Source organism: Podarcis pityusensis (assembly GCF_964106645.2).
Source record: "Podarcis pityusensis genome assembly, chromosome: 6".
Classification (NCBI taxonomy): Eukaryota; Metazoa; Chordata; class Lepidosauria; order Squamata; family Lacertidae; genus Podarcis; species Podarcis pityusensis.
Genome location: NC_138030.1, coordinates 45,083,964 through 45,110,838, shown reverse-complemented (window position 1 = coordinate 45,110,838; position 26,875 = coordinate 45,083,964). Strand labels below are relative to the sequence as shown.

Below are 26,875 nucleotides of genomic sequence, written 5' to 3'. Positions count from 1 at the left end.
AAGTCTTAAGTACATTTATCTGGCAGCAAACCATATTAAAACATATGAGGTTTACTTACACAGGCATAGGCTTGTGATGTAAATATGACCACCCAGTCCTAATTATGCTTATTCAGAAGCAATCCCATTGATTTCAATAAGACTGACTACTGCATGCGTTCCCTTACTAGGAATTAAGTCTCATTCCATTAAGTCGAAATTGCTTTCAAGAACATAGGTAAAGGGCCCGATTCTATGTATGCTCACTTATTTATAAAGCTTGGAAGACAGACAGCCTATTCACACGAACCTTTATGTGCCACTCCAATTGAATTCAATGGAACTTATGTGCAAGTAAACAATTTTGGCTCTAGGTGTCATGTTTGTGCCCAGATATAATTTAGGAATAATTATCAACCAGCCAGTAAAAGTCTGTTTAAATTTACGTATCAAGGAGTTGGTCCAGCCAAAACTAAGCACTTTTAAGTCCCATGTTTGTTAGGCCCATATAGGATGAAGTTAGCTACTGGTTCCCACTTCCAAATTCCTTATTCACAACAAAGCTGTATCAGAACCTGAATAAGGAACTCAAGTTCATATGCCCCTTCACCCCAATGTAACCTTAATAATTAGATGTACAGCACACTTTCAACCTTCAACAGCCCTAGGCCAAAACTGCAAATTTACAGTTCCCTGAGAAGAAGGATTGATTGTTAAACCACTCTGCGAATTGCAGCTCTGCGAAGGGAACAAGTCTCCTAATGCTGCTCAGCACCCTTAAGAAACTACATTTCCCAGGATTCTTTGAGGAAAGCCATGCTGACTGTTTAAAGTGGTATGATACTGCTTCAAATGCCTGGTGCAGATGAGGCCTAAGCTTTGTAGAAAACCAAATCATACCCATCCCACGTCATCAAATCATCCTCCACTGGGAATTAGTAGCCTACCTCAGCCTCACTAGGATCCCCTCTTTCTCAATTCGCATGAGAGTGGCTGTTGTTGCTTCTTTAAATAAATAAATAGAAGCCCTAACGCTGGGAGCTTTCTCCTGTTTTAAAAAGTTTTGGAAGCGAATGCCTGCGTATTTCTTGCTCAGCTCATCGGGTGAGGCTGTCGTGATTCTGCCATTGTTTTCCCCCTTTTGTTCTTGACAGTTTGCGGCTCCTGCAGCCACCTTTCTTTCCAGCCACTTGCTTCTAACTGGAGCAGTCCTTTTAAATCACCCTTGCTGCTTTCTTTACATTTCCTCCACCCACAGGTGATGATGCAGTCTCCGAGTGGCTCCGCCCCCTCCCCTTTACCCTCTCTCTCTCTCTCTCTCTCTCTCTCTCTCTCTCTCTCTCTCTGTCTCTCTCTCTCTCTTCCATTGGAAGGGCTAAGCTCCCCTTAGCCAGCCTGTCCTTATTTAATTTGGAGTGTGATTTTGCTATTTTTAGCTTCTGGATTCTCTCCAGTGAGACTTAGAGGGGTATTTTTCCCCCTCCCCTTCCTTTTTTTCATTTTTTTTTTTTAATTCTGCAAATGATTTTGACCCAGCTTCCTTTCTCTTAGAACAATTTTTTTTTATTTATATAAATAAGAGGGGGCCTGTCTGCTCTCGCGCTCTCTCTCTTTATCTCCCCCCCCCCCGTGCGAGTCTCTCTGCCTTCTGCTTCAGATCTGCATTTGCAACCATCAGCAGCCAGAAGGGGGGTTTATTTTAATTTCATCACAACACACAAGGAAAAACACACACAGATTCGCGAATAAGAGCAATTGTAAGTTTCTGATTTCTAAAGGGGGAAAAAAGTTTGCGTTTATGTTATTAGCATTTGCAAAATTTATAACTGCGTTTTGCAAAGTCATTTTTAATTTACAAAAAAAATGAAAAATGTGTGTGCTCGGAATTTGCAATAGGAAGCAAGTAAGGCATGCGGAATAATGCACCCTCCTGCCTTTTATTCTCATCGTGCATTGCGAGTGGAGGAGGGATATGTAAGTAGTGGGGGGATTCTTGGCAAAGCTTGCTGGGTTGGGAGAGGCAAAGTGGCCTTGTCTTTTTGAGATGGCGGGGTGCGATTCTGCGAAGCACTCCTGCCCTTAATACGAAATCCCAGGGCACTTGGTTCTGTTTTCTTTCGGGGGTGGGTGGCTTGACGCGGGTCTCGGTGTGATGGATGGGATTTCTCCCGCCTCCCCCACCCCGGCTCAGTGCGGAAAGAGAGGAGGTGAAGGTTGGAAATGCTTTGCCTGGAAGGTTGCGCTCGGCTCCGGGTTGTCTCTCCCAACTTCCTCGCTTCTGCAAGGCTCCGCTCCGCTGTGGCGGCTGGTGTTTCAGGTTGCCCTGCCCCCCTCCTCTTTCTCGCACGCGGGGCTGTTTCGTTTTCAAATCGCGCGACACTACTTTCCTCCACTTAATAATTTTTCTTTCTTTTCTTGCAATATATTTCTTCCAATAGACATGCAGATCTGGAAATTGTGTGTGTGTGCAAATAGCAGGTAGTGCATTGAGCTAACTAGAAACACCCCCTTCCGCTCTTGTTTAAAGGGGCAGATCCCAGGCTATTCCTTTCCATTTAAAGAGAATCGGGATGATAATCAGAGCGGTAATATTGCAAGTGTCAAAAAGCGGCTGGTAGGTTTGATTACGCTTTCTGCTTGGTGGAGTTGCTTCTCTCTCTTTTATAAAAAAAGGCGTTGTACTGTATAGCCTATATAGTTTCCTGGCTTGCATTCCTGAGCAACTGGTTTGCTATTGTTGGGTTTCCACGCTGCTTCTGCCCATGAAATGTGTGTGACTTCAGGTCGGTGCAAGGTGGCACCCGTCTCTCTCTCTCTCTCTCTCTCTCTCTCTCTCTCTCTCTCTTTTAATTGCATGCTCTTTCTGTATCTGCCTATCTTAGTCGGTGGATTGCTCACTTTGGAAATACTGGGGAAAGTAGAATTTTAAAAATGCGCCCAGTATTAAAGCGGTGTGACCGGCCGGCTTAATACTGCTGCTTGGCTAACTCATAGTTCAAGTGAGGCTAAACCGTGGGGAGGGGGCAGTGGAGAGAGAGGAAAGTTCAGCATTGCATCTAACTCTTGGAGATTTTGTGGGTGCTCCCCCCTCAACTATCCTTTCACTTTGTTTTAATACATGTTTGATATCAGTAACGGGGGTGGAGGAGCCGTAACTGTTGAAGCTAACCTCCCTCTCTCCCTTTCCTGCCCTAGAATGCCTCCTGCACAGTTTAAAGGAATTCTTTACCCGTTGCTTCCTTTTTGACGAGGGGGACCACCTATGGAATCTAGGCTTCCTGGGGCTGGATTTATGATCTCTGCAGGACGCCTAAAGTCTCGGGTTGTTACCCTTTCTGTATGGCTTCCAACTCCTCCTCACCACCCCTTATCACTTCCTTTTATTGTGCTAGTTTTAAAGCAGAGTAAGAAGTTGCTTTGCTTTTGAAAGCCCATCATCAGGGGCTTCAAAGAATTCCCTTGGAAAACCTCCTGCCCTCCTCAATCAAACAGGCTCTTCAAGTTCTCGGTTTTTGGGTGTGTGTGTGTGTGTGTGTGTGTTGTAAGAAACGGATCCATCCCTTAGGAGATGTCCCCGGGACGCCACGCTGTTTGGAATCGGGCCAGCCATCTTGGGCTTGAAGAGTTCTGGGTTTAAGCAACCATTTGCCTTTCAAAACTTATTTTGGCTGTTAAGCAGAGAGAAGCAAAGTAGTTAATGGCGCAAGTGAACTATTACCACATCCAGGGGGCGTGGGAACCTGGGAGTGGAATCGGCAGGTTTGTGTGTTGGAAGAACAACAGAGGATTGTTGTTCCTTAGGGTGGCAGGTTGTGGCTGCTGCTGCTGCTGCTGGCATTTTAACTTCCTTTGGAGCGGAGGTGGCTCTCTCTGGCCTCCAGGGATGCAGAGATTTGTGGATAAGAGAATGATGTGACCTGGCACTAGCACCTTCTTTGTCTTTTTTTAAAGGGGCAATTTTATAAAAGAAATTGGTGGGAGGCATGTTGACAGCAGTCCATGTTGAAAACAGGTCTGAGAGGTATGTGGTTTGTGGAGTGCCGTTAGTAAAGATTTGGCATATTGGTATTGTAGTGCAGAAATAAAAAAAAAACATTGTACCAAGTCATATAATTGTAGAATCAGAAGGGACCACAAGGGGCATCTAGTCCAACCCCCAGCAATGAAGGAATATTTTGCCCAGCATGGGTCTCAAGACCACATATCTGAGATTAAATGTCCCATGCTATTCCAATTGAGCCACCCCAGACTTACTAATCCAGTTGTTAGTCTATACCCCATGGACAATTGTGGTTGTTGAGACACCAAGTGTGACGTAGACCCACTAAGGTAGAAATTAGAGAGCTTACTGTCCTGTTTCTGATAGGAAACAAAGTTCTAGAGGCAACTGGATGATCTAACTTTAAATGAGTCGTTTCTTTCTCTACTAGAGAATTACATATATGAAACAAATTGGAAAGCACTAGCTTTTGCAGTTCAACTCAATAACTGTGATTTGAGCGTGTCATGCTAGAAATCTGGATAACACTTCACTTGCAGTTATTTGTACCAGATTATTTTAACTGACCAACTGAAAATATTGCTAGGCAGTGAAGTTGTAGTTCTATCTGAATCACATGGGCACTAGACAGACATATACACAAACAAATGGATTCTCTGCAAATGAAATTACCATCAGAGTTGCATACCCTCCAACATTTCTCCAACGAAAATAGGGACATCCCATTTCATAATGATAATTATACTGTTTGGCTTCTCTAAATCAGCCCCTGGAAAATAGGGACACTTGGAGGGTCCGGAGTTCTTAGTACTTGTGCATGTACTTTAATCATTTCAGGAAATTTGATACTGTGAGCGCAAGAGACAAGGCCTTTTCTGTGGTGGTAGCGTGCCACTAGAACGCTCTCCCAATTACATTTATTTTTCTGTTGACAAATATGTTATTTGGATTTATAAAATATTAAAAGCCAATTATGATAGTTATAATAAATATAGTTATGTTCTCATTAAGAACAGACAAAATCTTCAGACCACATACTCCTTACAGGAGAGGTTCACAAAAGACCAAAGTTTATTTTCTTGGATAAACTTCATCACTGTATTTCTATGTCCAGCATGTATGCCCCATATATCTTGTTACAGTGGTACCTTGGTTCTGAAATGCCTTCGTACTCAAACAACTTGGAACCCAAACACTGCAAACCCGCAAGTAAGTGTCCCGGTTTGCAAAGGTTTTTTTTGGAAGCTGAACATGCTCCGTTTTGAGTGTTATGCTTCCAATTTGAGTGCCACACTTCCGTTTTGAGTGTTATGCTGAAGTCTGTCTGTTTTTGCTACTTATTTTGCGTTTTTGTTTTTTTGTGACACTGTGGAACCCAGTTCAGCTACTGATTGACTGATTGTGTGACTGCAGTACATTTTTTATTGCTTTGCTTTAATTTTATGGATCAGTGGTCTCGTTAGATAGTAAAATTCACGTTAAATTGCTGTTTTGGGGGTTGTTTTTAAAGGTCTGGAACGGATTAATCCATTTTGCATTATTTTCTATGGGAAAGCGTGCTTTGGTTTTGGAACGCTTTGGTTTTGGCACGGACTTCCAGAACAGATTAAGTTTGAGAACCAAGGTACCACTGTAGTTGTCCTGATTCCCCCCACCCCACTCTCCAATCTGCACTTCTATTCAGAATACATGTAGAGTGCATACTTATGAGAGTCTCTTCTTCTGTACTAGGAAGGGAATCTTTGTGGGCAGTGGATAGAGGATCAGGGCTGAGTGTTGCAGCAAAAAGAGACCATATTTGCCCAGTCTTCTACAAGAGTTTCCCACTGTGGAGAAACCTATTTTATAAGACTAGCAACATTCTGCACTTATGGCTACTCACCCTGCAAGGAAGGTGTGCAATCTTCCTCAAAGATGTATTGATGCTTCCAGAATGTGATCTGATGGCAGTGGTTTAGTCTCTGATGAGCAGATCTATTTATCTGCACTGAAACCCATAACACTGCAATGTTCTTGACATATTTGAGTTTTTGAAAGCAAATACTTTAAGTGCAACCCTGAACTAGCTTACTCAAAAGTGTCCCACTAATTTCAGTAGGACTTACTCCATAATAAGGTTTCATAGAATTGCAGTCATAAAGTGCCTTTTAAATATTTGAAGTTTTAAAAGAGTGTTTATATGAGTCTGTTGCTTTTTGTTAAAAAAAACAAAAAAACCCCACACAACAATCTTGAGGATGTTTTTAAACTCATGAGTCACTTCCACAACTGAACATGAGTCAATATACATATTTGTAAAAAGACTATGTGTTCAATGTTTGTGTGTCTGTCAAGGGTAGATTTTTATTTTTAAACATTATTCCTAGAAATATCTATATCCTGCAAGCTGCCAATTCCAAGTCCTGAAATAACACTTAGCAGCCTTGTAAAAGCCCTTATAATGGGCAGATTAGGATTTTTCTGCAGTTTGAAAATAAATGTAACGCTGGTCAGAAAATGGACCTCTGTCAACGTTTTAGTTTACAAGCTGTGAGGACGGTTTCATTAACATAATCTTAGCCTTAACATAGTTGGAGCCTTTTTATCTGCTTGCTATACACCTGGGAATAAGAGTCAAAATGTAAAAGTTGGTCTTCCATAGACAGCTACAGGTGGAGTTTGGAAAGTGCAATACAGCTTTGAATGAATGAATGGCAATACAGTGGTACCTTGGTTTACGAACTTAATCCGTTCCGGAAGTCCGTTCTTAAACCAAAACTGTTCTTAAACCAAGGTGCACTTTCCCTAATGAGGCCTCCCGCAGCCAGTGCCCTTCCACTGTTCAGATTCCATTTTAGATCGAGGTAAAGTTCTCAAACCGAGACACACTTTCCGGTTTTGCGGAGTTTGTAAACCAAATCGTTCTTAAACCGGACTGTTCTTAAACCGAGGTACCACTGTACAGCTTTACCTGGGTTTGTGAATCCTGTTCAAAAGTTCATAGATTTAATAGTCACATTCTTCAAACCTTCACATGAGGAGAACCCATCTCATGTTGCCCTTGCTGTAGACTAAGCATCAACTGAAGACATAAAGTCTGATTTATGTAAGGCAGGGACAGGGAACCTGTGGCCCTCTAGATAACAACTCCCATCAACCCCAACCAACCTGGCCAGTGGCAGCAGTTGTAGTCCAACAACATCTGCAGGGCCATGGGTTCCATTTCTCTAGTGTAAGGCATTTTTTATTATATGACTTGAGTTCTTTACATGTTTGCTGTAGCAATAAAAGGAGGTGATACACAACACTGCCTTTGTTTGGTACAGCCGAGTTTATGTGTTCCTTTGTGGCTGGATCTCGGGTCTGGCCCAGCCCTTTCCTGCAGTTGCTATAAATCTCTCGCCCCCTATAAATCTTTTACCACTGCATACCAAGAGCCCTAACTCTCCTTGGTCATCACAGCCCTCTCATCTGGTTTGGGTTTCCTCTGCTATAGCAGAGTATTCCTATAAGGCTTTTCTAGTAAGATGATGGAGGCTGCCATTCTGAACCGCTGCTATCTCAATGTTTTTCTCCTTTCTTCTTAGAATCTGTATGCCTGCATCTAGATAAGCACATCTGTGCTCAAAATGTGTACAAATGCTGGGAATTTCTCTATGCTATTAGAAAAGAGAATATAATGCTGTTCTATCTATTCTGGTCCATAGAAGAATTCCATGTTTACTCTTTTTTTGTTCAGGTGCTGCACTTCAGTTGCCCAGAAACCACCTCTGGCTAATGAGATTGTCCAGCTAGCCAAGTACTAAATGTGAAGTTGGGGATACCAGTCTTCTAGAACTGGAAGCAGGGTGGTGCTTCCTCCAATAGCATTTCAGATTGGCGCAGTGGTATTTGTTGTGTGGGAGTTGCTGTGTAGTGACTCCTGGGCCAAGGGGTCACCATGGCAACTGCTAGGCAGGTAGTCAATATTTCTGTGGCCCTATTTGTGTTCCCTGTTTGATCCTAACTGCTCTTGAGCTGAGGGGGAGGTAGTTGATGGGGGAAGAGTGCTTAAGGGCCAAATGACACAAAAGCCTATGACTAGATCTGTATCCTGACACATTCATTGTTATCATAAATCGGAGGCTATGAGTGGAGCACTTGGGGGACTAGGGTTTAAATCTTTCCCCCAATAAATATCTTCTCTTCCCTACCCCAAGCTGTTAGCTCTACAGCACACAAAAAAGTAATCTCATGATAATTTCCTCTTCTCATTCCTTCCAGGGGCACAATAAACTCTGTATGACTCCTGCCCCACCCAGAGCAAGGTGGTGTTGTCATGGTGATAGTGGGCACAGTGTATGCATGGGTTATGGCCTTCAAGAGAAAAATAAGCCTAGGCTAGTTCAAAATAGCTGCCCTGTCTTGTGCCTGACTCTTCCTTCAGTTTTATTAGGACCAACTAACAATAGGGTTGAAAAGGGGACACTCATCAATTCCTTCTCATCCTTCTCCCTCATTAGTACCAGTTGTTCCCCGAGATCATCAGTAAAAAGTGTTCCTAATCTTAATCTAAAAGGCACAAGCATGGGTGCAGAACTGACCTCCAGTTTAGAGCACTTCCTTACTGTGACAAGCTATTCCAAATCTGAGTGCTTCCTTTGAAACAAGGGGTTTTGCTGCATTAGGGTGTGTTATGTAGAGGTGAGTCTTGCATTACATCAGAGGTTGGGAACATGGGGGCCTCCAGATATTGTTGAGGCTCCAGCCAGTCTGGCCAATTGTTAGGGTTATTATGGGGGTTGCAGTCCGTCAACATCTGGAGGCACACAGGTTCCTCATCACTGCTTTGTAAAGAAACTAAGAGGCTGAATACAGAGAAGGGTCATTGTTCCAAAGAGAGTTGTGAGTCCCCATCGTAATTGCCTGCTTCCACAATATTTACTGGTATTACTCATGGGAGCCCATTGTTCCAGTGTAAGACAATGGCGGTAAGGAAGGAGTCACAGAGTGCTGAGGGAAGCTGTGAAGGTAATGTTGTGACCATGAAACTTGAGATTATCCTTTTGATGGCTGGAGTGTTAGTGGTTGCTTTCTCAAGATATCATATTTGTGGGCCACGACTCTGTGGATCCCTTCTGCGTGAACGGAACAAGGAATTTTGTCATCTTGTAACCTCATATTTTCTTTTTAGCCCACTCTTAGCCTTTTTCTCTGCTCCTTATAGCGTATTCTCTCCTTTCTATTCCCAGATCTATTTAACTTCCTCTTTTCTACCTATCCTATCACTTTTTCTGATTTTTTTACATTACCACAGGTCTCTCTATATCCCTATCTCTACCCCTGCTTTCTTCCTTTAGACTTCAAGTGCTTTTCTGCTCTGTCTTCTACTGAACTTTACAGCTGCCCATAAGTAATTCAATCCTCCAGTCCAGATGTTTCCACTGGTAGCAAACCCAGGTTTACAGTCAAGGGAGTTGTAACCAGTCCTGGATCTTGTATATAGTGGTATGGTGTGTTTGCAGACATGTTCGACTACTTCATGCACTACATTTTAAGATGAGTCCCAAGAAATGTAACGTGATCTGCCTCTCTGATGGAGGCAGGCTCTTAATCATAGGAACCTAGCTGCAACTGGTTGGAAAAACAGGACAGTGCTACCATTTGCCTTTGAATTAAAGGGAAGGAAAAGTGATTCAAGCATTTCCCCACTCCCTGCTGTTAATGGGCATATGAGAGCCACAGAAGGTGTCACAGAGAGGTGTAAGCAAGTTGCAGACAACTAGAATTCTCTAAGATCCATATCTGTCCATGGGTCTGGAGTCATGCAGGCCTGTTCTAGAGCTTCAATTTCTTTCTATAAAACATTTGACCCACATATCCAGATTCTGGAGCAAGGGAAGCTGCCTTTTACTAAATTAGACCATTGGTTTATCTAGCTCAGTATGATCTGCACTGCCTGGCAGTGGCTCTCCAGAGTTTCAGGCGGGAGTTTTCCCCCCAGCCCTACCTAGAAAGGCTAGGGATTTAACCTGAAACCTTTTGCATGCAAGGCATGCACTCTGCTACTGAGCTGCCTTCCTTCCCCAAATTTATCTGATACTGGTGGTCTATCAGATTTTTGATCAGTGTAATAAAAATACTACTTGCTGTTTTACTCATAAAGGGGGGGGACTGTGTTCACATTGTAAAGTCTACACTTAATCTCCTTGGATTTTTCTATACAAGGTCTCAGCTGTGTCAGACTGCATAGGCTTCAACAGTGGGGCCCTTGCTACTAGATAATGCCAATTTTAATATAAATAACAGTCTGATGATCCTGAGGTGGCCAGCTCGTGTGACAAAATCTACTTTCAGTTGCCAGGCCAATATTTGGAGACTGGATTGGTCCCGAGAGTACAACTCGTCTACATCGTGGGAGTTTTCACCTACTGTAACTTAACTTTTATTTTTATTTCTGCCTTTTAAAAGAATGAAGATGAGTGAATCCAGTGCAAAATCAAGTCAGCCCCTGGCTGCCAAACAGGACAAGGATGTAACTGAGAAGAGAGGACGAGGGCGGCCCAGGAAGAAGCCTCAGGTTTGTGGAAAGCTTCCCTTCATGTTTTGCAAGCTGTGCTTTATCACTTCTCATTGACTACGGCTAGAAAAAGCTAAAACATAGTAAAAGGGTAACGTGGAGGAGCACTACTACCATGTAAAGGAAAGTTGTTGATACAGTATGAGGCAGGAGATCAATAGGACACCAGCTTTTTATTGTCCTCTGGGGAGAAGGGCAGATTTGCCTGATGTTGGCAATAATCAAAGTAGTGACTTCTCTCCCACCCCCCTCCACCTTGGACATGACTGCCTGAAAGAATCTCATGCTCTGGGGGTCCTTTGGTGCTCTGTAATCATCATAATGTTGTCCTCCCTGACCATGTAATCAGAAGACTTCTGAGCCACAAATGATAGTTGGCCTACCTGCAATTGATATTGCTACCCTTGTGTACCTTCTGCATCCCAGCAGGGTTCCTCCCCCCGCTTTACAGTAACTATTCTGATCCTAGGGGAAATTGAGCTTCCCTGGCTTCAGCTCTGGAACTCCTCAAGGTGTTGAGTTGCATGATCCCCTGTCATGCGAGTCTTAAAAAGACCAGGTTCTAACTGAAGGAATCTTTCTGCCACAAGCCTTCATCATTTCAGGTCATCATTCTGTGCTTTGAGCTCACTGTCCTCTGTCCCTCTTGACTTCCTTTTCTGCGGTTTCTTGATGGGCATTGTTGATTGGTGTCAGTGCCGCCTGCAGTGGCGTATAAAACCTGCCCCGCAGTACCTTTTGATGCCTGCTTTCTAGTGGTGAAAAGGACTAGTTTTCTTACGTTCTAAGAAATGTGCCACTTGTATGACTGTGATCCTTCCTGCCTCCTCCAAGCCTGTTGTGCTATGTGTGTCAGGTAACTTATCAGTCATTGGAAGTGAGCAAGTTGTCACTCAGTTATGGCACTAACCTTTTCACTGCAGTATGTTTGAAAGTGTGTCTTTCATCTAAATGTATGGATGCTTCTAGAATTGGGTTCCATTAGGGCTGGGGTGAGGGATTGTGCCACTTCAGATGGTGCCAGACTCAACTCCCAACAGCATTTTCCAGCATTTCATTTTTTCACTTTGATTTTAGTTCACCTCTTTTCATGGCTAATCCTCCCAAGGCAGCTCACAACGTATTGAAAGAATGTGTTCCAATGTGCCAATGGTCAGGGGTGATGAGAGCTTTAGTCTAACATCTGGAGGGCCACAGGTCCCTCATCCTTCCATTGGCTCCGTGAGTAACTTTTGTATGTAGCTGGAGTTAAAATAAGGCTGGGTTGAAAGAATTGCCAATATTTCCCCATCAAACTGATTACCTGCCACAGGAGCTTAAACATAATTTTGACTTTGAGTGGTGATACTCTTTAACACTGAGTTGATGTCTTCTGGATTCTTCTGTGCATCTGCTGTTTTCTCCATATTCTGATATATTTATTTTCTGATAGACATTAAATAGAAATCTTTTTGTGGTTTCTTCCATTCTAATATCGGGTCCTGACCTCTGTTACTGTGGGTCATATGTGGAAGAAGTAAAACCAAAATCTAGCTGCTACATCTGGCATTTCTATTAGCTGGTCTGAGGCAGCGGTGCCATCTTCCTCCTCCCATCTGCCCAGGGTGGATTTGATTTAGATCAGATTGATTTAAATCACAATTTAAATCATTAGTCAGTAGTCAGTAAGCCTTGATTTAAATCAATTTTTTTACAGAAAGACTCATTCTTGCTTGTATAATCTTAATATTTACAACCAGATGAAGGTTTCATTTTTGGAATAATAAATTTCCAGAGTAGTCTTTACAGTTATATAAAAAATACAACAGTGAAATTATTGTGAGGTTTAGTAAGTTAAGTGTTTATTTTTTGACAACTTTTTTGCTGTATTTTATTGGAAGGAGAAAAATAATCATTTCCTTAGTAACAGTTTAAACAATTTATTTAACTAAAACAATAACATTATAGCATATATATCCATGTTTGTTAACTGATGTGGTTAAACAATTAAAAAAAAAACTTAGCCTGAGTTTTAGCACACAGGAAAAACTTTAAACAAATCCTTATTTCCTGTTGAATAGCCTTTGGACTATAATGTACCGTATTTTTCGCTCTATGGGACGCACCCGACCATAGGACGCACCTTGTTTTAGAGGGGGAGAACAAGAAAAAAAATTCTCCCCCTCTCTGCGCAGCGCCCCTTCGGCAAAGCGGTAGGAGAAACAGAGCCCCTTCCATTTCTCCTCCCGCTTCGCTGAAGGGGCGCTGCGCAGCTCTCCCTCTCCCACATTGCCTTCGCCTTCAGTGAAGGCAATCCGAAGCCTCCTGAGTCCCAGCCCCAGGGACCACACATTCGCTCCCTAAGACGCACACACATTTCCCCTTAGATTTTAAGAGGAAAAAGGTGCATCTTATGGAGCGAAAAATACGGTAACTTAAATAGAAAACTAGAAAGATTTTTTCCTCCAAAAGCATTTTATTTTAAAAATCCAATGTAAATTTTAAAAAATTGATTTAAATTATAAAAAAATAAATTAAAAAAATCATTGATTTTTATCCACCCTGCATCTGCCTGAGCTCTCTGAATAAGACTGTTACTCTTGGGAAGCAGAAGACAGGGCTGCTGGTGTATTACTGAGTGGCTATTAGCCGCAGCTATAAATGGAATGTGACGGGGAAATTAAAAACAGTAGCTGTGTGAAGCTTAACTTGACAGAATTGATATAATTTGCAATATACGAATGAATCTCCAGGTGTCCAGGCTGTGCTTTTGTGCATTGGGGTGGGTGCCTAAAGTAATAAATGTACACTCCTGATCTCACAGAAAAGGATTTTGTCTTAAGATCTCATGGCTTGTATAGAAAAGCAGCTTGTCTCTTTCCACCCTCTACTACTTCCCATTCAAAAAAGTTCTACCAAGTTGTTGGTTTTTTTTAAGGGGCAATGCCTTCTGTGTCATAAGAGTTACAAAGCTTGTGCATGTGTCTTGTGACCAATTCATCATGCAGTCTGAGTGGATCTTTGCCTTTCACCATGCATTGTGAGAACTCTGAAGAAATACAGGCCCCAGAGCAAACAGCTCTGCAATCGAAGGCTGTGCCCACTGCATTGCAAAGCACCAACTTGGTCAGTGTGCAGAGAGGAAAATCTGTGTGTCCTACACTACTGAAGGTGTGCAGGCAGTCATCAGTGGGGCATCTCCCAGCACTGTGCTTCAAGCACTATGGGGCACATTCTTTGCCTAAACCAAGACTGATATGTAGGTATGGCGTTAACACTTTAACATGAAGCTTTGCATCATTTCCAGCTGTTAACGAGATGAACTAATACCAGAAATTACTCTGTAGTGCTTTTCCAGTAGATATCACACTTGTTTAAACAAAAAACAAAAAAACCTTTGCTGTAGTTTTGTGGGATTTCTTACTTCGGTCACTGAAGCGTCTGGGAAGGAATCAGAAGGAACTTAATCTGCCTGGGATGATGTGCAGGCATATCTGCTCTTTATTGGCCGGCTGCTGACTATAATGTTATTTCTTTCTATAGCAAGAACCCACTGAGGCACCAACACCCAAGAGACCACGCGGTAGACCAAAGGGGAGCAAAAATAAGGCCACTTCAAAGGGAAGGGTAGGTATTCTCGAGGCTGGGCAGCAAATTTGAGTTCCTTTCCACCCCCATGTACTCTTTTCTATACTGCCCAACTGAAGATGACTCTTAAGACTGCATCTGGAGTTCTGCCTGGACACACACAAAAAGAACAAATCCTTTTCAATGGAAGAATGAGCCAGTCACTGGAAGTGTCAGTGGCATACTCCCCACACTCGTTTTATTGAGATACCTTTTATTAGGACCTACTAACAATAGCAAAGTGGTGAGCTGTAGTTCTAATAAAGTTATGCCACCGTTCTCACTCTGGATTCCCCCCCCCCAATGGTTTCGTGCTTACTGTCTTTTTGCAGGGGATGTTTTCTCATCTGTTCAGTTTGGGCATTTGAACTAAAATATAATCCCCTGAAGTTTTAAGAGCAAACCAAACTTGTTGGAAGAGGAAAGTTGGGTTCTAAGCCTGACCTGTCCTTCCAACACCTAACAAAAGGGAAAATTTGCAGGCAGAATCAGAAGTGGAGTTTTTATACCTCTCCAGCTGCCCACTGACTCTCCTCTGAAGTCCCCCCCACAAATAAGTCAGTTTTTAACTCTTCCTGGGGATGGAGGGGGCCTTAAAAAGAGAAGACTCAGTAGATGCAGGAGTGTTTGAGCACTCAGTCCTTCCTTGTAAATGCTTGTCTCTGCAAACATTGAGACTAGAGACCATACATTTGGCCCTGTGTCAGTCTTGAAAACGTAATTCAAAAAAGAGGCCTAGGATGTTGGACTTGTGGGGAAAGGAATACCAGAATCTTGCATACATCCAAATCTCAGCTATTGTGTGCAGAAGCTTTTTGAATTAGCTGAACAGCTGGTGACATTTGTTTGTTGTGACCATTTGTCCTGGCAGCTGGAGTTTGCATGGCTGTAAAGAGCAGAAAGGGATATGCCCCATTCAGTTGTGCAGGAGGAAGATGGGGAGAGCTAATTTTAATGGGAATCGAGGGGTGGGGATGGGTTCTCCCCACACCCCTCACACCTTGGCCCCAGTTGTTTATGCTGTGTCACAGGCACCTGGCCATCGCATTCTCCATGCTGGTGGAGAGCAAAGTCTTGATGAAACTGGGTCCCATGTGGTTGAAACTGGGAGAGGGTTGGGAAGATAGTAAGCAGATGACCCCACAGTTGGTGACTTGACAGCTGTTTGTATGTGTATGAAATCCAAAACTGGACTCATTCACAAAAGAGCATATTCTTCCTCCCTCTCCCCCTCCTTCCACAAGTAGATACCAAGACGGATCTTTTTAAGTGTCCAGCTGCTTTTGAGCAGCAGATGCCTGGTCCTGAATTGACAGCCAGGCTGCAGAGGTTATTTCAGTGGACACTTCAGCTTAACCCAAGCCCTTTCGCCATCTGTTCCAGTGATAAATGCAAAGGGAAGGGAAGATCCAGCAAATGCTGGAAACAGTTGCCCCTGCCTGTTGTGCACCTGGCTCCCCAGAGCTGCTGTGCTCCCTCCTCCCCTCTCACTTGTGGGCTTTGTCAAGGAGACTCTTGCATAGTCAGTTGACTCCCAAGTAGGGAGTTAGGGATCTTGCTCCTGCAGCAGCTTGATGCAGCGACATTTCAGTGATTTGAAGAAACTACTTGATAGGTTCATATTGTCGTTAGTTGCCTTTGAATGCCTCCTTTACTGTGTTGGTTAAATGGTACCATCCAATTTGCAGTCCACTTCAGCACTGAAGCAACTGCTTTTGGTGCTCTTGTTGCTGCCTACTACCAACTCGTGATGGTACTTGCATTGCTCTGCAGGTACCTAACTCATTTCAGACCATTCCTTGGGCCTTTTTGGACTTATAGTGGCTGCTGCAGAGGTTTGAGCAGGCTGCCCTGGTAGCCTTGCTTTAGCACCTGTCCAGACCGCTTCCCCTACAGCTGGTTTCTCCTCGTATCACTGAACCAGAACAGGAAGGATATGTCATGCAAATGATGTACCCAAGAGGTCTCCAAAACAGTCGCGCTCCTGTTCTTTGGTTACCCACACTGATCCTGCTAGTTCCACAGAGAAACTTTGGGACTCTTGGTGCTTGGATGTGCTGAATTGTAATGTTCACCTGTCTACTTTGAATCGCACAGCCACAGTTTACCCAACTAGTTAAAAGTGGAACAACTGGGTTAGGCTGTCAGTAGGTTAGGAGTGGTTTGGGATGCTGTACCTGACGGTTGGGGAACCTGTGGCCTTCCGGATATTGCTGGAATCCCATCAGCCACTGCCAGAAGGGTAAGAGATCAGGAATCATTATTTAGGTATGCCACTACTGCGGCCAGTGTTTTATTAGCCCACAAATGGAAAACGAGGGAGTTCCCAGAATGGCAACTTAAACTGATGGAATATATGCAGCTTGTGGACCTAACATAAAATAAGAGGACAAGAAGAACATACGTTTAAAGAAGATTGGAAAATGTTTATTGAATATATGGGGGGGAATTGTGTACACTTGAAAACATTGGCAGCATTAAGATAAATTCAACAGTGTAAACAAGTTTTGATGGATGTAATAATGGAATACTGAATGGTTTAATTATGTAAAATATGCAGGGATTTATGATGTGCAAAATGAACCATGGAAAGAGAAGAAGGGAAATCATTGATATTTTAAGGTTGCTTAAATGAATATTCTAAAATGTAAAACAGAAAATTTAATAAAAATTATATATAAAAAGGGGACTCATTGGAGTTGTAGCCCAGCAACATTTGGAAAGTCACAGGTTCTCCATCACTCTTGTAGCTGGGAACCATCTGTCAAAATGTCCGTCCAATATGATAGGGATCAAACGTCAGTCTTCTTCATTGGCCCCTTAAAGGTTTTGTGTATAATAAGCACCAATAAAAGATATTCAGGGAGAAAAGATACTTTCACAAATTTCCAAGAATGGGGTGTGTGTATGTTTGGTTTTAAACCTGTTTTGAAAACACGCGACTCATATCCTGCATGCTTCTGAGTCATGGGGCTGGAGCCCAGATGGCTCCTTTTGGAAATGGCTGTGATGGTGAAGGATGACAAGGGATGGACTTGTGGCACTGACCCCAAAAGGAAAAGCCAAGAGACAACTGCCAGCCCCAAATGTTCAAGCCCTCATGAGTCACATCCTCTGATTGTGAGATTAACTTAGAATTCATGAGATTTTGCGTGTTCGTAATATCTCCTTTTTGAGTACATTTGAAGAGTCTTGTTTTGTATTTTCCTTGGCAGCTGTGAAGGTCGCCAAATGTGCAGTATGTGTGTGTGTACACCAGTCTTTCCCAACCAGGTGCCCTTCAGATGTTTGGGACTACAACCCCCATCAGCCTCGGTCAGCGTGGCTAGCAGTTAGGGATGATGCGAATTATAATCCCCACATCTTTAGGGCACCGGGTTGGGGGAGGCTGGAATATAAAGAGACACTGCCAGGGGCCCCCAAACCAGGTGCCGCCTTCTCCCCCGCTCTACTCTGGTCACAGTGTCCCCCACCCACCTGCTCCACTCACACTTCAACTGTACAAGGTAATTTTTTACAGGATTCTCCACTTAAATCAGAATTGGACTATATGACCCTCTTTCTCGAATTGGACTATATGACCCTCTTTCTCGAAGTTGGGGAATCCCTTTGGTTGTTTCTTAACATTTGCATTTTGTATACCTTCTGAAAATTTAAAAAAGGTTTTAAAAATAATAATAAAAGAAATAACAACAAAGAATCGGACTATATAACCACCTTTATATTCTAGAGCAGGGATTGGAAACTTGGAGAGCCAGTATGGTGTAGTGGTTAAGAGCGGTAGACTCGTAATCTGGTGAACCGGGTTCGCGGCTCCACTCCTCCACATGCAGCTGCTGGGTGACCTTGGGCCAGTCACACTTCTCTGAAGTCTCTCAGCCCCACTCACCTCACAGAGTGTTTGTTGTGGGGGAGGAAGGGAAAGGAGAATGTTAGCCGCTTTGAGACTCCTTTGGGTAGTGATAAAGCGGGATCTCAAATCCAAACTCTTCTCTTCTTCTTCTTGTGGCCTTCCAGAAGTTCAGCTACAACATTCAACCCTGGGCAACATGGTCATTGGTCTGGATGATGGGAATTATAGTTCAACAGCATCTGGAGGATTAGAGGTTCCTTGTCCCTGTTCTAGAGCAAAAGGCTTCCTCTCTGAGGAATACCAGCTATTAACATGAAACCTGCACTGCTGTTGGTATTTAAGAAAGAAGCAAAGGATCCAAAGACTGAAACAATGGTCTGAAATAGGCCTGAGTGTCTGGCAAAGGCTTGTTACGTTATCTTAAAGCTTTCTTCTTTCTATTCTGTCTGCCCAGAAAGCTGCTGTGACACCTGGGAGGAAACCTCGAGGCCGACCCAAAAAATCAGTAAGTTTTTTTCTTTTCAAGAGAAATAACACTTCTACTGGAAGAAATGGCATGTACTTTTCTGTTTCTGTTTTAAGACACTCAAGCCACTGCAGATAGCTAAAGGCTTCGTATCCATAATCTGTTCCTGAATACTGGGTTCTCTAGATAGGGAAAGATGGTATATGGAACACCACATGATTCTGTTACATTTCTAATTGGTGCTACCTGTTGCTACTGCTTTTGAACCTTTGGTTCCTTTCACCTTTGAGTGCATGCGCACACAAATATCCTTACTCCTCTAGAGTACAGTCAGCAGGAGGCTGGTATACTCTTCCTATTTTCCCCAGGAAGTGATGTGTATCTTGCAAACTAGGAAACAGGAAATACTTAATTTCAGCTTAGTTGAAACCCCAAGTTAAAAAATGCTATGATACAAAGAGGATGCAGCATCCCTGTATTTGAGCTTGTTTGGTGGCCCTCTGAATTCAGAGGCCAAATGGGGTAATATGCAACTGTGTTGTGGATCTGGAGGCCCCGAGAAACTGCAACAGATCCTAGTCTTGCCTGGCAGCTGTTTATGCAGCTTGGAGGAGCTTGTTGGGACTATATTGGAAGCCCCAAGGGCTGTGCTGCTCGCAGGTATTTCTATCTTTGGTCCCTTGGGGGTTTCTTCATGGCATATTCTATTTTTAAGCAAAGCATCATTTGGGCTTCTTCCTCACACTATGTTTCCATTTTATAAGTATTCCTAGTGTGTTCTCCCTCTTGCCCACAGCTGAGTAAGAGGAAGTGGCTTGTTCTTTATTAGCTGGCATAGATGTGGTGTTACAAGTGTGGCATTTTGCATTCCTGCAGAGTGAATTTCAGACAGTTTCATATGGCCTTGCTTGTTTTAAGTAACCACTGTATTTTGCCGCCAGTAAGGTGTTCTGGACTGTCTTCAAGCATTCACAGACAGAATGAGATTTTCCAAATGCAGTAAGCAGTACTACTAGGACCAGTCACTTGCCTGACTTTACTATAACTTCAGGCTGTTTCTCATTTCTGATAATGTTGAAGCTCTGTTTTATGCCCTTCCTATGCCTGTCGCTCTGGAAATGAGATGGGACCACTGTAAAATAAAGAAGTGGTTCATATGAACATGGGTGGCTATGCTGAAGTATACAAATTTAGATTTTATGCGTGCACGTGCAAAATCACCTCTGAACTTAGACGACTTAGGAATATTGATGTCAGTTGAGCCTATAAAGGTGAGAAGTAAAATAATTCACCCCATTGTCTGGATGAGGAACTTCTGGAGTCACACTGGATGCCAGACAGGGACTCCTGCCCTTTTCACAGTGGGTTCTTGCTGTTTTGTTCATTTTACTTTGGGGATAGGGTGTAGAGCAACACTGCTGCCCGGACACAGCTAAACTAAAATAATTGATTGCTCATCTGTTTTCTGTGGGTAGCTCTTGCTTCTGTTTTGGGAAAGCAAAGTTGGGTGGACTGTGTGGATCTATCAGGTTAGTGGCTGAAGTATGGATTGTTAAGTATCAGATGGGGGCGTGAGGTGGAGGGCATGAGATGGGGGCGTGAGATGGAGCTGTTATCTGCTCAAAAGCCTCAATTTAGTATCTTGGACAGGGGCATTAGGATTGCAGGATGTGTGCCATGAGTCTTTCACTCCCTTTTCTGTAACTGGGATGTTTAAAGACAAAGGAACGAATACTTATTTCCCGTTCTGAAGAACCACCTCACTGCAATGGCATAATTAATAAAATGCTTATTAAGCATTTTAAAGCATATTGGCACACGGTAACATTTTTTTCTGCTACTAATTTTTTTTTTAAGGTTTTAAGTATTCAGAGGCAGGTGTGCCATTGTGTTTCTGAGCGCAGAACGCGCTGCTCTTTCCATCCTACCCCCAGAGCATTAGAAGTAGCTGATGGCGCCGCGACTCAAAACTGTCCCCAGCCACCAAAGTATGAGCTGAATGTAGGGCAACCCTGCCAGAAGCAGCTGACTGGAAACACTCCTAATAGGCAGAGGCAGCCTTCCAAAACATGGAACCAGAATTGCAGCGAGGGTTTTTTGTTTGTTTGTTTGTTTGTTCCTCCTTCCGACGCTGCCATAGAACAATACAGACAAAAGCATCTGGCCTTTATAATTTCTCCCCCCCCCCCCCAAAAAAAAAACGGCAACAGGAATGGAGACCTTAGATTCTTCTGCTATCGCTAAACTGCAGCATTCTTCTGCCTAAAGTCAACACTGCTGAGATGACTGGGGGTGCCCATGAGCTCAAATCTACAGATGAAGTTATAGGCGTTTCTGGATTCCCACGGGCATCTGGTTGGCCACTCTGGCAATCCTAGATTTGATGGACCTTGGCCTGATCCAGAAGATCTCCTCTTACTGTCATGCTCTTGGTAGGGTGGAGGGTCATGGCACATAGGCTTTAAGATTCTTTCTACAACCCTGTTCAGGTGAGAATGAAGCCAACAGGATAGTTGACAGAGCTACCTAAGAGAACACCTCTTCTCATATGTATCTACCTGTGCCCTAGGATCTCCCTCCTTGAAATGCCCCCTCATTTTGAAGCATGGTTGGTGGCCTCAAAAGAGAGGCTTTTTAGTAGTGGCTCCCCATTTGTGGAATGTTCTCCCTAAAGAAACTTAACCCAGCACTCACTATAAAGCTTTTGGTGAACGCCCAGGACCTTCCTCTTATCCCAGGCCATTTAATACCTTAGTATTTTAATGGTTCAGCATTAAATTTTAGTCTGTTTTAATCTGATGGTGATTGTTTTTGCTTTCGTCTGTCTGATGATGCAGAAGTAGAAGGTGTTTCTTGTTGTGGCTTATCTAGTTCACACTGGATTGTGATGGATGTACATCTCCTAAAGGTTTTTGCATGTCGCTGACAATGCATACTATTTTATTGGGGAGCTATGTGCTGGGCGTAGCCATTGTGCTGATGATAGCATTGGGTTTCCCCCCACAACTGTGACGGTGAACTGCAAACCTGAAAAGTCCTATACCTTCTTATCTGGGAGCAAGCCCCATTGTCTCAATGGGACTTACTTTCAAAAAAACACATAAAGGATTGTTCCAGTTGTCCTTAAAGCTGCTGCATGCTTTTCTATAAAATCAGCTGGAGATGTTAAGTTGCTCTAAATTTTATATTGCAAATGTCCTATGCCTGCATGCAGCCATTCCAGTTCTCTTTAAGCAAGTCTGCCAAACATTTTCTGGTTTTAGGCTGGCAGCCCACTCTCCAAGAAGCAGAGAGAGGTTAAGTAGCATCAGTCATTTCCTCCTTTGCTAAATGAGGTCTCTAGCCCTGGAACTTGCTGTACAGACTTGGCAGGCACATTCCACAGTGGCTTAAATGTATATTTTTATGAATGAAACTCAAGGAAGTGGAGGTTGCTGACTCACACGCACACTCAGCCATGACTCATCTCATTCTGACAGCATCGGTAATTTTTTTTTTTCAAGAGAGCAGGCGGGAAAGACCTCCTTGAAGAACTATGTTCCCTTCAAACACAAACAATTGCTTTTTAGGGTTGGATGGGTGTGGATAGCGGTTCTACGCATTGAGTGGGCAGAAATGGTGGATTCAGTGCGAGTTTGGATTAGACGGCTTTCTTAATGCTTGTGTCCCCCTTGTGGCAGACTGGATATATTGACTAGCCACTACATCTGAGGCTCTTCATGCAGAGTTTGTACTATGGTATTGGAATACATTAACAGCCAGAGGATGACTTTAAATAATTGGGGGGGGGGGGAGTTTAATGAGCATTCTGTGCTAGACTCCACTCCAGCATTCCTTCCAATACAAGCCTCCTGTTCCTAGATGTGTCGTCCGCTGCTGCTGCTGCTTTAGCAGCAAAGGTGGTACGTATTGTACTATACCATCAATGCTAGCAGGATGGGGATCTCTACAAGTTTCTGCCCATCCTTCTGAATTTTTGAGGACATTGAGTTTTACTGCAGGTGTTCTTAGGAGCTAGCTGCTGCATGGATTTGAAAATGCAACAGTGCTTATATTGGCTTCCCTTGAAGGAACAGGAGTGGGACCAGGGAGAAATATAGAGGTCAGCCAGTTGAATACCTGTGAAAGCTCTAAATAAAGGGCTGGAGAAGAACATTTCCCTTGGGAGCATGGCCTTCAGGTTTCCATTTCACCCAAAGTGCAGTAAATTGGCCCTCCACCTGCTTTTCAATACCATAGTTCAGTCTTGGGTTATATAGAGTAGTAATTTTAATTCTTTAAGGCAGCCTTCTCCAACCTGGTGTCCTCCATATGTTCTTGAACTCCTGTTGGTCCCAGCCATCATGGTCAATGGTTAGGGATAATGGACATTGCTATCTAAAATAGCTGGAGGGCACCAGGTTGCAGAAGGCGGCTCCAGAATAAGACTGTGTGGGAGTGTGTCTGATGCAGCCAAATCCTACACATCTTTGACTAGCAAATAGAGTGATCTGCATTGGAGGAATTGGCTAGCAGGTGGCCTGATCTCCTGCAGTTCTCTTACACATGCTTTGGTGATGATACAATGTGGATTAGACTTGATCAAAGTACAGTAGACACACACCTCTCCCCAAATGACTCTTCCAATCCTTTTTCTCTCCCTTTACAGGAGAAGGATGAAGAAGAGGTCAACATCTCCCAGGAGTCATCGGAAGAGGAGCAGTGAAAATAGTCAACTGGTTCTACCTCGCAATTCAGTTTTCCTGTCTCTTGTCAAGTTCTGGGACTGAGGAAGGAATAAAGAATCCTCACCCCTTTCCTGACCCACCTTTCCCAATGTTCTCACAGTCAAAACGGCAACACTGGAGTACAGTGTAAAACAAATCAGCCATCACGTTTGATGTGTCATGTTCAATGGGAGAACCATGTATCTTGTTTTCCCCTCTCATTTGACAGGGTTAAAGTTTTAGCCTACCAGTTCATGTAGTTCTATATTATATTGGTTGTTTGGGGGAGGGTGGTTTTTTTGTTTTGTTTGGGCCTGTCTCTTCAATTACACTCCTTGTAGAGAAAGGAGTATATAAATCTTTATAGTAACCACTTATTCATGTTGAACAGAGTGGGGCAGTCTAGTTTTTCCTTATCAACCCTGATCTCCGCTTGTGCATTGTGTGCATTTTTCTGGAAAGTGAGCATTTTGGAAAGAGCCAAAGCATTGAAATGGAGCTTGATGATAAGTTTTTGCTGTTTTCCTGGTTAATGGTTTTAGAGGATGTTTGCCTGTTTTTATGCTCCGTTTCCTATGCGTCAATAATAATATGGCTCCTCACAGTAGGCCCCATGCATTCTAGTCAACAGCAATGCAATCTAGCCCCAGTCAGCTGCCTTGGAGCTAAAACAGTTTAGGTTTGCCATAGGCAAGATTAGTTGGGAGGCTTTGTTTGGCTCTCATCTGCCAATGGGGAAGCTCTTTCCAACAGGTACAAATGTCCCCCTCCAATCTGCTCCTCTTGTAGCCCCAGCTGCTGCTCAGGGGTCTTGCAGATGGAAGCCCACACCCAAAATATTTTCCCCCTTTGTGCTCAGTCATTCTGCACACACAGGACTACTGGATCTTTCTTGAAACCGGAGAAGACTTTGCCAAGACCAAGGAAAACAAGATGGCAGAATCCCCCCTTCCCTGGGTCTCTTTTTGGGTTATTTTCTCCATTGGAAATAGCACAGTTAGTGTGTTTAGTTACAGTTGTCTTTCCACAACATGTTGTCTTTCAAGGTTTTTTCTTTTTCCTTCATTCACAACTACCTCTGGATAATTTTAAGTTTCATTCTCTTAAAACATGGAGTTGCTGCTGTTTTGTTGCTGCTGCTTCTGATGCTGCTGTACCGGTTACAAAGTTTTATTATTCCAACAGGTTCTGTCTGGTTTCTTTCTCTGGAACTGACGTTTTACACTATAGATGATTTAGTTTGAGTTGACTTTCTAAAATGATTGTGCTATTAAAAAGGGAAAAAATACTACATTTGTCAGACTGGTGAGTAATTGGGGAGAGGGTTTTTTTTTTTGCAGACTGGCCTCATTTCCATGAGTTGGCTGCCCATGAAGAATACTGGGTTCCTACCATATTATCCAAAACTGCGAGCTACTTCTGACAAACTGTAGGTATGGGCTTCTTAAGGCCCCCATCCTTGAAGGCTAGAGGAGACTGCATTGGATAGCCTTTAATATTGGTTCAAATTTTAAGAGCGCTTCTGGATGAAGAGCTTGGTGTGCGATTGGTCTTGATCAGTATGCCTGACAGCCAGAAACCAGTTTGTTCAGAGGGTGCCATGTAAATTCCTGTGCTGATTGTTTCTTGTTCAGCTTGGGAAATGAGTGTGATTACCATGGTGGCAGTCCAAATTGGAGGCTGCGCTGCACTCCTGTCCCCAGGACCTAACTTGGTTCTAGAATCTGTTGCTTACATGCATATACTTTGATTTTAATAATGCAGTTGCTCAGAGAAGCTGCTGACTGGATACATAGCCCATAACCCGACAACATCTTAGTTCAGGGCTTTCTATCCAGGGGGTAGCTTAAGATTGCTGCATAATTCTTTAAAATTGCTGGGTCTTTCCTCTTCCAAGACCAGTAAGTGGCTCTGTCTCTCTTGTGCCCAAATGCTCTAGAAATATGCAGTAATAGCCCTGTTGTTGCTGAAATAGACATCTTTCTAAACTTGGATAACATGATTTGCACAATGCTGGAACAAATCACTTCTTCAATTTCCAGGTTGAGGATTAATGTGGTGCTTAAATTATATGTTAGCATGAAGTTAAGGGGAGAGACTAAACTTCACTGTTTACCATTAACCAGCTACCTGTCCATTTCAAATTTTTACAAGGTTATAGTTGATGTATCAGGGAAATAGGAAGAAAGGGACAGTCTTTTTTTCTGCCTCTTAAAATGTAAAGAGTTGGTTGGTCCTTTTCCCCTCACCCTGCTTGATGTTTTCAGCTAATTAAGGCCATGGGTCTGAAATCAAATGTGAGTTCCGAACTATGATAATGTCTAACTTGCCTCAGCTACTCAAGAACAGACAGCAGAGGGGGAAGGAAGGTGTGAGCAGTGGTTTGTAGGCTGCTATATGAATCTGATCCATTGCTAAAGATTTCTTGATTTCCTATTTGCAGTTTACTTGAATAAAACACTTGATGTTTCAAGCCTTCCCTTTTGTGTTTTGTTTCGGGGGCATCTGTGAATGCTACCTTCTAAGCTGGAGTAGATGAGACCACAGCTTACAGGTTAGCAGTCCTGCAAGCAGCAGGCCAAACCAGACACCTGAACTTTAATGAGCTTCCCCAAAAGGCACAAAAAGGAATCCTGCCTTGGCACTGCCTCAAATCTGGCTCTTCCTTTTGCTCTGAACCCAAAAGCATTGGGCTGCGTCTTGCTGTTGCGTACTTGGAACCTAAACTAGATTTACATTTTGGCGTCACCAAATCTGATATGGCTTTAACAGTGAAATAGCTGGCCTTATTAACTCAAATCAGATACCTCCCTCCTTCCAAGAAACTGGTCATAGCTATCCTGAAAGACTACAATCTTATCTGTGCACACTTATCTGAGACTCAAATCCCACTGAGCTGAATGGGGATTCAGTTATGAACAGAGTTGCTTATGATTGCAGTTCAAGGGCAAACCTAGCTTGCATCTGATTGCTTGTAACTATATGCAGCATCCTTCTTAGACAGATGTAAACACTGCTCATGTATATTTGAAAGGGAGACGTTAATGAAATGTGTGTATGCATATATGTATCTAAGGGCCAAACCAAGAAGGCAAAATGCTCTGAAATAGGTTGCACAAAATTCCTACATAGCAAGAGCAGACTACAAACAAGCAAAGACATAAATGATTTATATGTACACTACCCATTCAAAAGCCATAGACACCCTAGGTAAGCCCTGCCACCTTACTGTTCTTACTACATACACCAGTGCAGGCTTCCTCAATCTCGGCCCTCCAGATGTTTTGGGACTACAATTCCCATCATCCCTGACCACTGGTCCTGCTACATAGGGATCATGGGAGTTGTAAGCCAAGAACATCTGGAGGGTCGAATTTGAGGAAGCCTGCACCAGTGTCTAAACAACCATCTCAAGTGGTGAGACACTTGGCCACAACTTCCTGTTGGGTACTGGGCTAAATCTAGCATCTCTGAAGTAACTTGAGAATCTTATAGCCTACCCCTCATGATAGATGGGTCAGCTAACGTCTCCTGCTGATGCTCATGTAGCTAATAAGCCTTCCACATGGTCAGTAACGGCACAAAGCTAAGCTAAATGGGAATTTCATTTCTGTGCACATATATAGCTACTGCCTGAGAGCAGAACTCAAGTCAACAGGGATTGCCCTCCCACTGCCACTATTAATGTTTCCCAAACAGGAAGGATAATAACAGCACATCCCAAAAT

At 43.2% G+C, this 26,875-nt stretch overlaps 1 protein-coding gene across 5 annotated transcripts; it reads left to right on the top strand.

Moving 5' to 3' along the window:
- The first annotated feature begins 1,321 nt into the window (after positions 1 to 1,321).
- On the top strand, positions 1,322 to 25,621 carry HMGA1 (high mobility group AT-hook 1). 5 transcript variants are annotated; one of them, XM_081010180.1, is made up of 6 exons: positions 1,322 to 1,736; positions 2,507 to 2,593; positions 10,409 to 10,517; positions 14,040 to 14,123; positions 18,431 to 18,481; positions 23,091 to 25,621. In XM_081010180.1, exons 3-6 carry the CDS (start codon positions 10,410 to 10,412, stop codon positions 23,145 to 23,147), a joined length of 300 nt encoding a protein of 99 aa, XP_080866306.1. In that variant the 5' UTR covers positions 1,322 to 1,736; positions 2,507 to 2,593; position 10,409; the 3' UTR covers positions 23,148 to 25,621. The 5 variants fall into 5 exon arrangements, with proteins under 5 accessions (XP_080866306.1, XP_080866305.1, XP_080866304.1 ...); XM_081010179.1 differs by lacking the exon at positions 2,507 to 2,593 and having other exon boundaries at positions 1,323 to 1,736; XM_081010178.1 differs by lacking the exons at positions 1,322 to 1,736; positions 2,507 to 2,593 and adding an exon at positions 2,147 to 2,296.
- The last annotated feature ends 1,254 nt before the right edge of the window (positions 25,622 to 26,875 follow it).